At 43.7% G+C, this 16,290-nt stretch overlaps 1 protein-coding gene across 2 annotated transcripts; it reads right to left on the bottom strand.

The window, feature by feature from the left end:
• Positions 1-674: 674 nt before the first annotated feature.
• On the bottom strand, positions 675-14,301 carry COQ5 (coenzyme Q5, methyltransferase). Of its 2 annotated transcripts, none has more exons than XM_065567862.1 (8): positions 14,257-14,301; positions 12,663-12,915; positions 11,736-11,885; positions 8,901-9,125; positions 4,585-4,691; positions 3,487-3,575; positions 3,123-3,234; positions 675-2,257 (listed from the first exon to the last, which is right to left on the bottom strand). In XM_065567862.1, exons 1-8 carry the CDS (start codon positions 14,284-14,286, stop codon positions 2,156-2,158), a joined length of 1,068 nt encoding a protein of 355 aa, XP_065423934.1. In that variant the 5' UTR covers positions 14,287-14,301; the 3' UTR covers positions 675-2,155. The 2 variants fall into 2 exon arrangements, with proteins under 2 accessions (XP_065423934.1, XP_065423935.1); XM_065567863.1 differs by lacking the exon at positions 14,257-14,301 and adding an exon at positions 13,486-13,533.
• Between the last annotated feature and the right edge of the window lie 1,989 nt (positions 14,302-16,290).

Raw genomic sequence — 16,290 nt, forward strand, 5'->3', positions numbered from 1 at the left:
TGGTCCAAGGCTGTGAGTGGCTGTACACTTTCCTTCTCTATTTTATGGAACATATTTGTAATATTGTCTAATAGAACAGTGAGTCTTAATCCATTTCTATGAGAGAGATTCCATGATGCTAGCTACTACATAGATCCTTCAGGGCTGTGCTGGCTGAGGCTGCTATAGTCCCAGTAAGCAGGACCAGTTCTAAGGATGTTAGTGAGGAGGACAAGTAGTTCTTCATGTTTAAGCACTTCCCTGGGGCTAGCACTAGCTTTGAGCTGGGAACTAGATCCTTTCAAATGATGAGGGTAAAGCCCCAGTGTGCAAAACTTATGGATGTTCACCAGCTTCAGTACAAAGACTCCTTAGCCATCATGGGGCTGTGGCTCTAAACTTGAAAGTTACAGCAGCTTCTGGAGAAGGTATGCCAGCCTCATTTGGTACTAAGGCAGGAAAAGGGGCAGAGAGTATAGTGCTTTCAGCTGCTAATATCTCTGCTTTGGTTTAAAAGTCTTGATACAGCAGGGAGAGTTGCTACCTTCCCATTTGAAGTAGCACTTAGTACAACTCAGCTATGAAGAGGCTTTCTGATGCTCTTCTGCATTAGAAGTAATGTTCAATTACCTTATGCTTCCATATTTAACACTTAAGCAAGATTCATAACCGTACAACAATTAATCACTCAATACTTGTTTGAAAACCTTGCCTTTATTTTTATTGGAGGTGGAAGAGTAAAATCTCTACTTACCTGTGGCTCTGCTCTAAATTCCAGTTGAGGTAGTTTAGAATTCAGGACACTGTCTGTCAAATGATTAGATTAAGTGTCCTGCTGTAGCATGAACCACTTAAAGTAGTGAATTAAGTGTTAGTCCTACAATAAATGATGCACCAAGAGTTGATTAATGTGATTCATTTAAGGGCATCTGAAGTCACATTGCATCCAAGCTTCTTTAATAGATATTTCATACTACTACAGTGATTGTTTACTAGTTTGCAAGCTACCAGCAGGTTACAATAACTTATGTATCAAGCCTGCTTATGATTTTTTTCTATCAACTATGCATTCTGAGCTAGACAAGGCTGTGCCTATTTTTCCCCTGTGGTACTTACCACATTTCAGTCCTACACTCTCATTCTGGTATAGAAACACAGATTACTAAACCTCCAGGCAGCTAGTAAGAACTGAATTAAATTACTCACTTTAAACTTTACTAAACAAACTACCAGAATGCAGCTCAAATAAGGGGTAAATAAAGACATAAGATTTTTAATACAATATTTCTAGCTTTTCCATATTCACTACTGCAGAAGTTTCCTTGGATCTTGGTAACTTGTCAGTCTTAATAGGATACAGAGGTAAACTAGTGGAAGATTTCTCCAAAGACAGGGTGCAAGGTGATGGGTAGGGTATTTCACAATTACAGCACTATTTCAGGACAACATAGTTAAAACGAGGACAGTGAACAGATTCTTTCAGAACTTTATCCCCATCACTGAGGAAATACGTTAACAGTAACTTGCTACTTCTGCAGATAAGTCTTCAGGAATCAGTGACATTTTCCACACAAAAGTGAGACTGATATTAAATTTTATATAAGATCTTTAAAATAAAATAAATACACAAAAACCCTACATGTCACACACACTTGTCATGTCCATACCCACCTTGAACTAGAGTCATTACTTCAATACAATATAGGGCGATATCTTGTTTGAAGGCTAGTTGGTCCATGTTTACCTTCCATCAGTTCTATTACGGGTGTATGGAGTATATGCTGTCAAGCTTACATAAGTCTTAAATGTGATTTTTGCCATATCCTCACCACTGTACTTTAGAAGATGAACGTGGTTAGTACATATATTTAATACTTGAGTCACTGTCTGAGGTTTTGGGAAAGTGGTAATCAGTTCAGAGTGAGTACAGGCCAGGCATCAAGCAATCACTTGATCCATAAATACCTAATTGGCAGAGGGATTCCAGGTCCTGACCTGGTTGTAAGAACATAATTTCAACTTTTCAGAAACCCAAAATCTGAAGCTTTAGCTTCTGCAGAGAGACCAGGTCTTCCCTCCAGTCTATCTTGGCAGTGAAGTTTTTGGAGTTGGATAGCTTTTAGCTTCCTCAGGGGAAATATCCTTTATCCTTCAAGAGCTTTGCAAAGTAGGAGGGTCACAGTTTGAAACCTGAGTGAATGGCTACAATGCCTGATGTTAGATTTCGATATTCCACCTTCAGAAAACCTGCATCTTCAACCATTGCCTTGAATTCTTCCTGAAATACAGTAATAAAGAATATAAGAATAGCCATACTAGGTCAGACCAATGTTCCATCTAGCCCAGTATCTTGGCTTCTGAGAGTGGCTAGGGCCAGGTGCTTTGGATGGAATGAACAACACAGCAATTACTGGGTGATCCATCCCCTGTCATCCAGTCCCACCTTCTGGCAGGGACACCTAGAGCAGTGGTCTCCAAACTTTGATTGCGTATTCTTATCAGTAAAAAAATTGAGTATGCAGCCCCTGCCATGCAAAAAAACTCCCCCCACCCGAACTGCTGAAGCAAGGGGGGGGGGGGGAAGAGTCGGACTCCCGCCTGGCGAAGCAAAAAAAACCAACACCACTCCTCCTGCCACGTACCCCAAGGATCCTCTTGCACACCCCACTTTGGAGACCACGGACCTAGAGCATAGGGTTGCATACCTAACCATCTTGGCTAATAGTTATTGCTGGACATAGCCTCCATAAACTTAATTATTTTTTGAACCCAGTTATAATTTTGGTATTTACAACATCCCCGGCAACAAGTTCCAAAGGTTGACTGCGTTGTATGAAGAAGTACTTTCTTATGTTTGTTTTAAACCTGCTGCTATTAATTTTGTTGAGTGAGCCCTGGTTCTTGTATTATGTGAAGGGGCAAAAAAACACTTCCTGATTTACTTTCTCCACACCATTCATAATTGTGCAGACCTTTCTCATATCCCCTTTAGTCATCGGAGGGGGAGGAGAAGAGGGGTAATTGTGCAATTAGCAGAAGTAAACTAGCATATGCCTTCTTAAAGGCCTAGTCTCTACCCATAACCCAGCTGACCCCGTGGTGACAATCTGTACACTAAATGTTCAAGCAGAGCACCTTGTTACCTGGGCTGGAAAGCGTCGGATGCTTTCCACAAGGTACTGGTAGGACTTCCAATCTCCAGCAATAATCTCACCCAGAACAGGGATAACCTGGAAACTGTACAAGTCGTAGAGCCTGCCCAAAGAGACGAAGCGCAGATTAACATACAGACACCAACATAAAATCTCCTAGGACTAACCTTTTCCTAAAAAGGAATTAGTCTCTGTATATCACCTTTGCTGTGGACTTCTACAGAGTTTGGATTTAAGTGTGTGATAGTGTTTCAAGGGCTTAGGACTCTTCCACGTGTTTTTGTCCCAGCTCAAGAAAAACCCTCATGTGTGAGATAAAAATAAAGAGAAAAGAAAAAAATTGACATATTCCAACCTGGAAATAAGGGGGTTGTTGACTTGACTAAATTCCAGGCACAGAAATCTCCCTCCTGGTTTCAGCACACGATATGCCTCCTGAAGTGCCTGAGAGAGATCAAAAGTGGATGAACACACTGTAGGAAAGCACCCTCCCTATTATCTCATGAGGATGTGAAACATGGATGCTCCACCTCCTTGGCTTGGGCACAGTCCAAGCAGAAGAAAGACTCTGTTCTGGTTAAAGTCACCAAAGTGTCCTGGGATTTTCATAGGGAACTTAAAATATTTAGACTTGGACAATAATACCACCTATCCATTGTGGGTCTAAAACTGTAAGTATGCTTTAAATTAGGTAACATTGTCACATAAGTCCCTTTCTGTCAGGCTAAACTCAACCCACTCAGGTCAGAGAGGCTCAACATGGCTGCACATCATTATATTTTAAAATTATCTGTTGCTTTCGGGAAGAGATTGGCCTACTTTAGGATGGTATTAAACATTAGGTATTGCAGCCTACTAGCAAGTGTCCAAAGATTCATAATAAGTTTTCAAGCTACATCCACCTTCTTCCTGAAGATGGGAGATAACACTACAAAACCAAAGCAAAAAGAAGTGGACATGCAGAAAGTCTTTCATCAGTTGTGTAAACAGGTAATTAAACTTTAAGGGATTCAAAGCACATCTCAGCACATGGAACATTACATGCAATTACCAGTTTGATCAAAAATAATCTTATCAGGCAGAACAGTTATAACCAATCAATCTCAAAATACCAGGTCCCAATTAGAATCGGTGACATTACTTGCTAGAGTGCTTACAAATATTTTCTAATTTTTAAGTAAGGACTACTCAGAGCTTCCCAGAAAAGTGTATGCAAGTATTTATATCATGCTTATCTCCATGGTAAAAATCTGAACCCTACGATGCCCCTAGAAGGGCAGGATATTTATTAACCTCAATTTCTTTTAATTCAACCAAACTAGGGCTATATCCCATTTTCTTTTACACGTGAGAAGTTGAAACAGGTTCCCCCATACAGGAGTGTTTCTTCTTTTCTTGGTGCCCAGAAAGCCCAGGAGAACTGTATATCCCAAGACATGTTGCCCCTGCTTACCTGGTCAATATGAGTTACATTCCGTATTCCAAAGGCAATTGTGTAAACATCAAACTTGTTGTCATTGAAGGGCAGCTCTTCAGCATTCCCAACCACCCAGGACAAGCCTTAAAAAAACAACAGCAAAAACTCACATATATACTAGGAGCTGTTCATCCCAGAAAACTTTCTGAAAGACTAGATCTTCTGTTTTGGCAAAGGTAATACGTATATAATAGGGCTGTCAAGCGATTAAAAAAAATTAATTGCAATTAATTGCTCTGTTAAACATTAACAGAATACTATTTTAATGAATATTTTGGATGTTTTCCACATTTTCATATATATTGATTTCAATGACCACACAGAATACAAAGTGTACAGTGCTCACTTTATATTTATTTTTGATTACAAGTGTTTGCACTGTAAAAAATAGTATTTTTCAATTAACCTAATATAAGCACTGTAATGCAATCCCTTTATCATGAAAGTTGAACTTACAAATGTACAGTTATGTAAAAAAATAACTGCATTCAAAAATAAAACAATGTAAAACTTTAGAGCCAACAAGTCCACTCAGTCCTACTTCTTGTTCAGCCAATCGCTCAGACAAACAAGTTTGCAGGAGAGAATGCTGCCCGCTTCTTGTTTACAGTGTCACCTATAAGTGAGAATAGGTGTTTGCATTGCACTGTTGTAGCCGGCGTTGCAAAATATTTGTGCCAGATGCACTAAAGATTCATATGTCCCTTCATGCTTCAACCACCATTCCAGAGGACATGCGTCCATGCTGATGACAGGTTCTGCTCGATAACGATCCATAGCAGTGCAGATCGACGCATGTTCATTTTCATCATCTGAGTCAAATGCCACCAGCAGAAGGTTGATTTTTGTTTTTGGTGGTTCGGGTTCTGTAATTTCTGCTTTGGAATGTTCCTCTTTTAAGACTTCTAAAAGAATGCGCCACACCCCATCCCGATCAGATTTTGTAAGGCACTTCAGATTCTTAAATCTTGGGTGGAGTGCTGTAGCTATCTTTAGAAAACTCACATTGGTACCTTTTTTGCGTTTTGTCAAATCTGCAGTGAAACTGTTCTTAAAATTAACAACATGCTGGGTCATCATCCAAGACTGCTATAAACAAAATATATGGCAGAATGCAGGTAAAACACAGAGCAGGAGACATTTCTCCCACAAGGAGTTCAGTCATTCATTTAATTAACATTTTTTTTTAAACAAGTGTCATCAGGATGGAAGCATGTCCTCTGGAATGGTAGCCAAAGCATGAAAGGGCATACGAATGTTTAGCATATCTGGCACATCAGTGCAGGCTACGTAAGTGCCATGCGAACATCTGTTCTCACTTTCAGGTGACATTGTAAATAAGAAGCAGGCAGCATTCTCTCCCGTAAACATAAACAAACTTGTTTCTCTTAGTGATTGGCTGAACAAGAAGTAGGACATAGTGAACTTGTAGGTTCTAAAGTTTTACATTGTTTTGTTTGAGTGCAGTTATGTAGCAAAACAAAAAAAAAAAATCTACATTTGTAAGTTGCACTTTCAGGATAAAGAGATTGCACTATGGTACTTGTATGAGGTAAATTGAAAAATACTATTTCTTTTATCATTTTATAGTGCAAGTATTTGTAATAAAAATAATATAAGGCAAGTACTGCACACTTTATATTCTGTGTTTTAATTGAAATTATTATACACCTCTACCCCGATATAATGCGACCCGATATAACACCAATTCGGATATAACGCGGTGAAGCAGTGCTCCGGGGGGGCAGGGCTGCGCACTCCGGCGGATCAAAGCAAGTTCGATATAACACAGTTTCACCTATAATGCAGTAAGATTTTTTGGTTCCCGAGGACAGCGTTATATCGGGGTAGATGTGTATTTGAAAATGTAGAAAAACATCCAGAATATATAATAAATTTCAATTGGTATTCTATTGTTTACCAGTGTGATTAAAACTGCGATTAATCGCGATTAATTTTTTTGAGTTAATTGCGTGAGTTAACTGCAATTAATCAGCAGCCCTAATATATCATTTTTAAATCATACTGTGATTCTTCTTTTTGCTAGAGAGGACACCTCAAGTTCATACCTGCTACCCTTCAAGGTCCTGCATCATGGCAATTCCCCATCTTCCTCCTCCCCACTGGAGCTAGGCATGCTGTACCCACAGTACTTCAGATTGGGGGAATAAGATGGAACCTACATCTTTAGCATGGCAGAAGAGAGCAACAGCTATTTGGCTGCCCCTATATGTTTTAGCGTAAGGATTCCCTTCTGCAACATTCTCACTATTACAATCACTCTTGGGGATAGTTTTTGCAATGAGTTGTACAAAATGAGCCCACAAAACACTGAAAATGTACTCGTCTGTATTGATGTCAGAATGAGCTTCGTGACAGAAGGTAAATTGTGGTCATGAATCCTATAGGACTACAGAAGGAAGAATCATAGGGTGGAATTAAATAATCTTGGAGTCATATACATTTTTTAAAAATAGATTAATACTGGTAGGAGCAAATGTCCTGTTCCATCCACAGGTGAGAGTTCCTAAGCTTTATATGGATTTTATGAAATGCAGACATTTCATAAAAAAGTTGCCCCAAAACAATATTTCTTTGTTTGAACACACTGGTTATTGTCTCTATTTATCAGCACTGGAGAGTAACAAAAGATTATTATAGTAACAAAGAAGATGATGGTCTACAACTTAAGAGGCCAGACAAGCCAGTGTTTGACCTTTGAGCTCTGCCTTCTGGAAGAAGGCATGAAGTCAGGGGGTAAGGGAGAAGACTCAAGAAGCCGGAACTGATATGAGAGAACAGGCATTTTATCTTATCTAGTTTCTAAGTCACACAGTAACATAGATGACCAAGTTACTTCTACGAGAAATCATCAGCTTACTTAAGCAACTACTAAGGCGAGGGTGAGGGGTGGGGCAGGAAATCACAGACATTATTAAAGTCATTCAGTGTTGCATCAACACAATACAAAATGAGCCCTCTACAGGATTCCTTTACATCATTTTACCTACGTTTAGCACATTTTCTTCTCCAGCTTAAAAAAGAAGAAACATTAATTATCTTTTGGTGCTCACCAATATGTGCAATTCTTTTGAATAAGCCTGGGGAAAAAAATATTTTTACCTTGATTTTTTCTCTGCTTCAGAAACATTGATCTGTTTCCCCAACAGTTATATCTCTCCGCACTACTTGCACCAATGCGGTAATCAGGAATGCAGAGAGAGCTGGGTGTAGTAATTGGTTTGGGGTATGTAACACTAAAAATTGTAACTGCTCCCCCAAAAGTTCATCAAGAGGAAATGAGGGAGTTGAAATTCTGTTCACATTTTCAATCAAGTTTTAAAAGTTTCAAAAAGGTACTTCAAATGTTGAGACTGACTGTATCTTCCAGTTACTGTTGATAAATCTTTAGTTTAATTTGAAACAAGAGCTGGTACTAAACAGTGTTTTTAAAGCCAATTTAAAACAGTCTTACATAAAATATACCACATTTAAATATATATAGTAAATCTTATTTAAGGAATATTTCTGTAATTAAAGTGGGAGAGGGCAAACAACTATTTTACAAATACTGTGCATCAAGCACAATTTATTACTTACTTCTTAAATTAATCCTGATTGAAAGGACCAACGTGGTCCCCAAAAGGATATCTAGAGATCACTGAATTACCCCATTGACCTGCAAACTAAATATTTAATACGATTCAGATTCCAAAAGCACTATAACCTATTCTCTGTGGGAGGTATTATCTCTATATAGGGTTGTTGGTTTTTTTTGGACTCATGACATTTTTATTTGCTGCTTTGATTTTTAAAGTATTGCTTATGAGATCTGGGGTGTAGTCAGATTTTTAGGGTCAAACTATCATGTTTCATACCTATGCAGCTTGACTAAATTCAGTGGAATTGCACTGGCGTAACAGAGCAGTATTTCGCTCACTGGCTGATTTTGAAGGAGAATCAAACACTGGGCTTCAGATTAATCCTCAGACTCATATTTTCAAAGGGATACAAGTATTAAAGAGACTCACTGTGCCTCTATAGAGAGTATAACTCATAGTTGCAGAATTGTCATGACAATTAGCCAGCTCATGTACATCATCTTACTTACCCACTCTTTCCATACTGTTGAGGATAAAGAACCTACACCTGATATTTGCCCATCAGAAAAGTTAGTGCTCCAGGCAAATAAGCAAGTAGAACTTTGGACTAACGCTACATAAGGATTTTTTAAAATCTAAGTTTCTATCACTCCGAGACCTACTACAGAAGTGATATAATGCTGGGCTTACCTTCAGAGTAGCCAAGATGTTGTGCTTTCTGCTTTCCAACCTTTAGCATTTCCTTATTAATGTCACAGACCACCACTTGGGAACCTCCTGGCAATTTAAGTTCCTCTTCCTGGTAACTCTTAGAGATTTCCTGCCATGATAAATTCTGATGGGATTTCAGTTTCTGTTTGATCTGGTGCTCCCACTGGGAACGAACATAATTGATAAACCGAAAGGCGATGTCACCTGTATTAGTTTTGAAAGGGAGATGCAAAATGTAGAATATTTCCTGATATTATAAAAATTAAATATTCAACAGGAAGTTAGGACTTTTAATATTTAGGTAAACTGGAACTAACATGCTCCCTAGCTTTATTTTTTTAGATGAAACATTAACAAGTCAGTTTCCCCCATTACTGTTAGTTGAAACAGAGTTTCTATAAGTGTAAGGGGTGGCTGGTGGATCCCTAGAAGGACTAGATAGCCTAGCTGGTGATGCAGGTGCCTGGCCGGGCTCCGGAGTCTTGCTGCCCTGCATGGGTCTATGCTCCTCTCTGGACTTTCCCTTTCCCATACAGGATGTCGGGGAAGGCCCTCTCCTGGTGTGCTTCCCCTGCTTCTTAGCAGGTACTGGGGATTGGGACTGGTGCCAAGAGGCCAGTGGCGGAGGCGGACTTCGTACCCATGCTGCTGTGCTCGCTGCAGAGTCTGATCTCGGGTGCTTGGAGACTGATGCGAGGGCTGACTCCATGAGGAGCGCTTATGTCCTGCTACTTTTTAGTCCTTGGCTGGAAGCTCTTGCAAATGTGACACTTATCACTAAAGTGGGCTTCTCCCAAACACCTCAAGCAACTTTGATAAGGGTCGTTGATCCGCATACGCTTTTTACAGCGATCACAAGTCTTGAAGCCCAGGTCAGGGCATGCCTCGCCCCAGGGCTAAGTCCTAGAGGGGACTATCTAACTTATCTACAATACTATTTGCTAGTCATTAAGGGAACGAAGAAACTACTTATCTAGAACTATTTACACAATGTGATAGTGGGGGGAGGGAGGGAAAAAAAAGGGTAAAGAAAACGCACTGTCACAGGCAGTAAGAAGGAACTGAGGGAGGGGGCCAGTGGTGCCCTTATATTGGCGAATATGTATGCCATTCCTGGGGGCGCCAGAGCCGATCCTTATGGATACCACTGAGGGAAAAACTTCCCACACTGGTGCATGTGGTGAGCACACACCCCTAACATGGAATGGACATGAGCAATACATCTCAAAGAACAGCAGTTACGAAGGTAAGTAACTGTTTTTTCTATAAGTGTAATACTTTGCACTTCTAGAGCAGCTTTATCCAAGGATCTCAAGTGCTTCAAAACATTAGAAAACTAAGGGTATGTCTTCAATACCAACATTAAAGTGCTGCTGCAGCAGCGCTTTAACATGGCTGTGTAGTTGTGCTCTCCCAGTGCTGTAAAAAAGCCATCCCCATGAAGGGAGTAGCTCCCTGCGCTGGTGTACTGTCTACACTGCCACTTTACAATGCTGAAACTTGAATCACTCAGGGGTGTGTTTTTTCACACCCCTGAGCGAGAAAGTTTCAGCACTGTAAAGTAGCAATGTCAACAAGGCCTAAGGCCTTGGCTACACTTGCAGCTGTACAGCGCTGTAAGTTAAACCTGTCTTTGAACAGCTGAGTAGGGAAAGCGCTGCAGTCTGTCCACACTGCCAACTGCCAGCGCACTATCTTGGCCACATTTGCAGTGGTGCATTCTGGGCAGCTATCCCAGCATTCAAGTGGCTACAATGTGCTTTTCAAAAGGGGCGGGTGAGGTGGAGTGTGACAGGGAGCGCACAGCCTCTCTCTTCAAGCAAACATTAGCTGTGGGCTTCCACAGGGAGCCCCCCTGCCTGCCTCTACTCATTCACAGCAAACAGTAGCGGTGTTTGTTTTTTTGATAAGCAGCTCCAGGAACCTCCGAGTTCACAACAAAACAAAGAACGGCATCACAACAAAACAAGGAGAGGAACAAGAGAGGAAGCTTCACTTAAAAGGATTATGAGGAGTTTCCAGAGGTCAATCACTGCGTAATAAGGTTACTCCCCATTTAAACTGGAGCACCAGCATCTCAGCCACTCCGCAACAGCTGTTATTCCTCTCGCGGAATTGGAGTACCTGCAGCGCTGTAGCCACGGAGATACAGCGCTGTAAGTGCTCTGCCAGTGTGGACGGGGAGTGCGTTACAGTGCTGGGGGAGGCTTTATTGCGCTGCAACTCTCAAGTGTAGCCAAGGCCTAAGACTCAACCCTGCCCCTTGAAGAGTAGAAGTTATCTTCATTTTCCAGATAGGGAAACTGAGGGACAGAGCAGTTAATTACTTGCTTAAGGTCATAGTGTGTGTGTGGCAGAACAAAGAATACAACCCACTATTCCCAACTTCAGGCCCCTTATTTAGCCACCAGACCAGTGGTCCCCAAACTTTTTATGTTGTGTCCCCGTTTACCCGTAATGTAATCTGTTCGCACCCCCAGAGGACTGAAGCTGCGGCTGGGAGCCAAAGCTGGGACTGAGGCCAGGGCAGAGCAGGGTGGTGCTCCCTCCCTGCTGAGCCCCCCCTCCCCCGAATGTTCCTCCACGCCTCCCTAGGGGGCATGCCCCACAGTTTGGGGACCACAGCACTACACAGCGTTCTCTAGAAAATCATGTAAATGTTGTATTAAGTGCAGCTATGATTTCTATTGTCTATACTGTACTTATTTTCCATTTTCATCTATAGGTAGATGAATTTCTGCTCTCCATTAAGGAATCATTACTCCAGCAAATAGCATTCCTTAATAGTAGTACTAGAAATAAAATGGAGTGTACCTGTCCCTCCAGCAACATCTAACAGCTGAGTTCCTGGGTAAGGGTTCATTTGATGCAGGAGGATATCTTTCCAGAACCGATGAACCCCCAGACTCATTGAATCATTCATTATATCATACTTCTTGGCCACACTTTCAAATACATGGTAAACTGAAATAAAATTACATTATAATGCAATACATGTCACTTTGAGGTAGCATGCCACTTATACTAACACATGGCCCCGTAAAGTCTCAGGCAAGACTCCTATATTTTTAATCTCATTAGTTAGATTATCATACTTCCCAAAGTTTATATTTTGTTACATGCATTTACTTTCAACACATTTCTACATTTTACCACATTCCCAATCTATAAAACACCATGTGAACTAAGTGCAATTTGTTTGAAAAGTTATTTATAGATGGATTACCTAAAAGCATTCAGGTAAGCATCAATTTGCTAGGAAATTCTCATCCCTCAGTCAGCTCATCCTTGAGCTACAGAACGCACCCATTTATTATAGGTTTAAATAAGCTATTATTCATATTAGGGTACCTCTAACAAGTTCCAACCAAGATCAGAGATCTGTTGTGCAAGACAGTGTTCAGGTACAGAGCAAAAAGCACTCCTTAGCACAAAGGGCTCTCATTATAAATGACCGGACACAGGGAGAAGAAAGAATATATGGAGAGAGCAAGTGACTGCCTGGGAGAAGGGGGGTGTTTCACCAGGAGATCAGCGACACAGCTGGAAACAGAACCCAAGTCTCCTCGGTCCATTTTGTTTCACAATAACTGGACCGCAGTGCCTCGTACACTACACCAGTCATTGGGGTATTTAACGGTCCAGCAGTCTCTTCCCATCTCCCCCTCCCCAGAGTCTCCCCATTCTCCCGCTAGATCCCCGTCCCAATCGCCCCGCCTTGCTCCTACCCCCCCCCCTCACCTTTCTCCCCTTTCTCCGTCTCCGACACATTCTGGAACCCGAAGTGCGTCTCCCCCTCCGCGACAAGGCACCGCGCCCCACTGAAGAGCCCCCGACCTATAGACAGCAACTTCCCGTGGCGGCAGCTGTGCAGAGCCCTACAGGCAGCCGCGCCAATGGAGGCCGCCATCTTTAGTAGCGGCGTGAACTTTGCACTCACAGAACGCGTCTCCGAGTCACGTGACTCTTCACGCCCCGCCAATGGGAAGCCCGCCTGGAGAGGAGTAAATAAAGCGCGTGATTCTTATCGGCCCGATGGCAGGGAGGGCGGGTTTTACTATGTAACTACCACTCTTAAGCTGGGACCGCGGAACGTGGTGCTGGGGGCCGAGGCTCGGGGTTACCGAGGGAACAGGGGCCTGGTATCTCTGGTGCCCGTGGTTCGTTCGCCTCCTACCCAGAGAAATGGGCTTTGAAGCGCGACCCTGGATTTACCGCCCCTCGCGTCTGCCCCGTGACGCCGCACCGCGACCCCAAACCCACCGCCTTTCGCGTCTCTCCCTCCCCCCGCTCCGCAGCGCGACCCCGAACCTACCGCCCCTCGCGTCTGCCCTGTGACCCCGCACCGCGATCCTAAACCCACCGCCTTTCACTCCTGTCTCTCCCCCCTCCGCACCGCGACCCCAAACCCACCGCCTTTCGCGTCTCTCCCTCCCCCCGCTCCGCAGCGCGACCCCGAACCTACCGCCCCTCGCGTCTGCCCTGTGACCCCGCACCGCGACCCCAAACCCACCGCCTTTCGCGTCTCTCCCTCCCCCCCCTCCGCAGCGCGACCCCCATCTACCGCTTCGCGTCTGCCCCGTGACCCCGCACCGCGATCCTAAACCCGCCGCCCTCGCGTCTGCCCCGTGACCCCGCACCGCAAACCCACCGCCTTTCACTCCTGTCTCTCCCCCCCTCCGCAGCGCGACTCCGAACCTACCGCCCCTCGCGTCTGCCCTGTGACCCCGCACCGCGATCCTAAACCCACCGCCTTTCGCATCTCTCCCTCTCCCCAGCCCCGCACCGCGACCCCAAACCCACCGCCTTTCGCGTCTCTCCCTCCCCCCAGCCCCGCACCGCAACCCCCATCTACCGCTTCGCGTCTGCCCCGTGACCCCGCACCGCGATCCTAAACCCGCCGCCCTCGCGTCTGCCCCGTGACCCCGCACCGCAAACCCACCGCCTTTCACTCCTGTCTCTCCCCCCCTCCGCAGCGCGACTCCGAACCTACCGCCCCTCGCGTCTGCCCTGTGACCCCGCACCGCGATCCTAAACCCACCGCCTTTCGCATCTCTCCCTCTCCCCAGCCCCGCACCGCGACCCCAAACCCACCGCCTTTCGCGTCTCTCCCTCCCCCCAGCCCCGCACCGCAACCCCCATCTACCGCTTCGCGTCTGCCCCGTGACCCCGCACCGCGATCCTAAACCCACCGCCCTCGCGTCTGCCCCGTGACCCCGCACCGCGATCCTAAACCCACCGCCTTTCGCGTCTTCCTTCCCCCCCCCCGCTCCGCAGCGCGACCCCGAACCTACCGCCCCTCGCGTCTGCCCGTGACCCCACACCGCAAACCTACTGCCTTTCGTGTCTCTCCCTGCGGCCCCATGGGTGACCAGATAGTAGCAAGTGTGAAAAATCAGGACAGGAGGGGTAAATAAACCCTTATATAAGACAAGGCTCTGAATATTGGGACTGTCCCTATAAAATTGGGCCATCTGGTCACCCTAACAGCCCTGCATGCACTGCGACCCCCATCCCACTGCGCTTCGCCTGGACCCTGCACTGCGACCCCGCAAACCACCCACCCACCCACCGTCCTGCACTCTGAGGAAATCCTGAACTCAACACCATTCTCTCCACTGCTCATTTCTAATCTAACATCTGAGTCCACAACCCTTATTCAGTTGCCTAGCCCCATCCACATCAGTGAACCAAGCAGGTGAGTAAGAGCTGCACAATAAATACAGGCAAAGCAGCACTTAGGGTACTACTTTCCAATAGCTCACATAGCACTCTTCAGCTAAGAACCTCTAGCAGGTTACAAGTGTTTGTTAAGTTTAATTGACCTCATTTAAGGCTGCTTTTTTTCAAACATGGGCATTTGTATCAATGTATAGAACCATAATATGCATGGTTATAAAGACCCAGATCCATGAATGTATTTAGGAACCTAACTCCTATTGATTTCAATGCAAGTTACGCACCAAAATACCTTTGAGGATCTGGCCCATAGTCATGTTCACATGTAAGTCAAACAACTTTATAAACCAGTTGAACCACAACTGCTTTCAAAACATGTTTGAACGTGACTGAAAGCCTTGGCTAAGCAGAAACATAGAGCTAGCCATTCCCCATTACTGCATTTAAAATTTAAATACGCCATTACAAATTTCAGGTACATGAGTGTGTGAGTTATTACTCCATTGTGGTCTGATCTGTTTATTGACTTTTTTTTTAGGTACTGAAGTTTGTGTAGCTTAGAACAGAAAATATCAAATACCCAAAGCTTTGTACATTATTATTTAGATTGTGGTAGCATCCAAAATTATGTGTTACACACTTCCCCAAACCAGAAAAAGGCACCAGTCCCTGCCTTAACATATATCCAATCCAAGGACTCTGATCCTACAAGTTGTTCCATATTGACTCAGGGATCCACTCGTGTAGAACAACTTGCAGGATCACAACTAAAAAAGATAGACAAAGTGATACATCTTATAAGACTAAGCTCCAATCCTGCAATTAATGTTGCATGGCCCTTCCCCTTTGACTTTTTGATTTTGGAGCCCCTTTAACTTCACTGGGGCTAAATGAGTGCAAATGGTTCTGCCTATGCAGAAAATTGTAGGCTCGGCCCTAGTGAGCAGTGTTCACAACTGATTACAGTTTACTTCTTATCAACCCCTTCTCTTAAATGAGTAGTTCACTCATGAAATAAATAACTTCATGATTTAGCTAACTTTACATGGCTTTGCAGAAGTAATGGGTCTTCTCATAACATAGGAATGAGGGGTCACCAAATGAAATTAATAGGCTGCAGGTTTAAAACAAACAAAAGGAAGTATTTTTTCACACAACGCACAGTCAACCTGTAGTTGATGGTTGATGATTACCTGTTCTGTTCATTCCCTCTGAGGCGGCTGACATTGGCCACTGTTGGAAGACAGGATACTGGGCTAGACGGACCTTTGGTCGGACCCAGTATGGCCGTTCTTATGTTCAGGAATAATTAAAAAAAGAGAATGGTGGCTTTGTGGACAAGCCTGGGGAAGGCATTCCATGCATATGAGGCAATGTGGAAGAAAGTGAAGAGACTTGAGGGAGAAGCAGATAACCAGACATGAAGGTTAAAACTGATTTCTTCATAATATGAAGATAAGGAGATACTAAAGTACAAATAAAAAGAACGAGGCGTACTTGTGGTACCTTAGAGCCTAACACATTTATTTGGGCATAAGCTTTCATGGGCTAAAACTCACTTCATCAGATGCATGCAGTGGAAAATACAGTAGGAAGATATATATATACAGAGAACATGAAAAAATGGGGGTTGCCATACCAACTCTAATGAGACTAATCAATTAAGGTGCGCTATTATCATCAGGAGAAA

The sequence above is a fragment of the Chrysemys picta genome, chromosome 15 (genome assembly GCF_011386835.1).
Source record: "Chrysemys picta bellii isolate R12L10 chromosome 15, ASM1138683v2, whole genome shotgun sequence".
NCBI lineage: Eukaryota > Metazoa > Chordata > Testudines > Emydidae > Chrysemys > Chrysemys picta.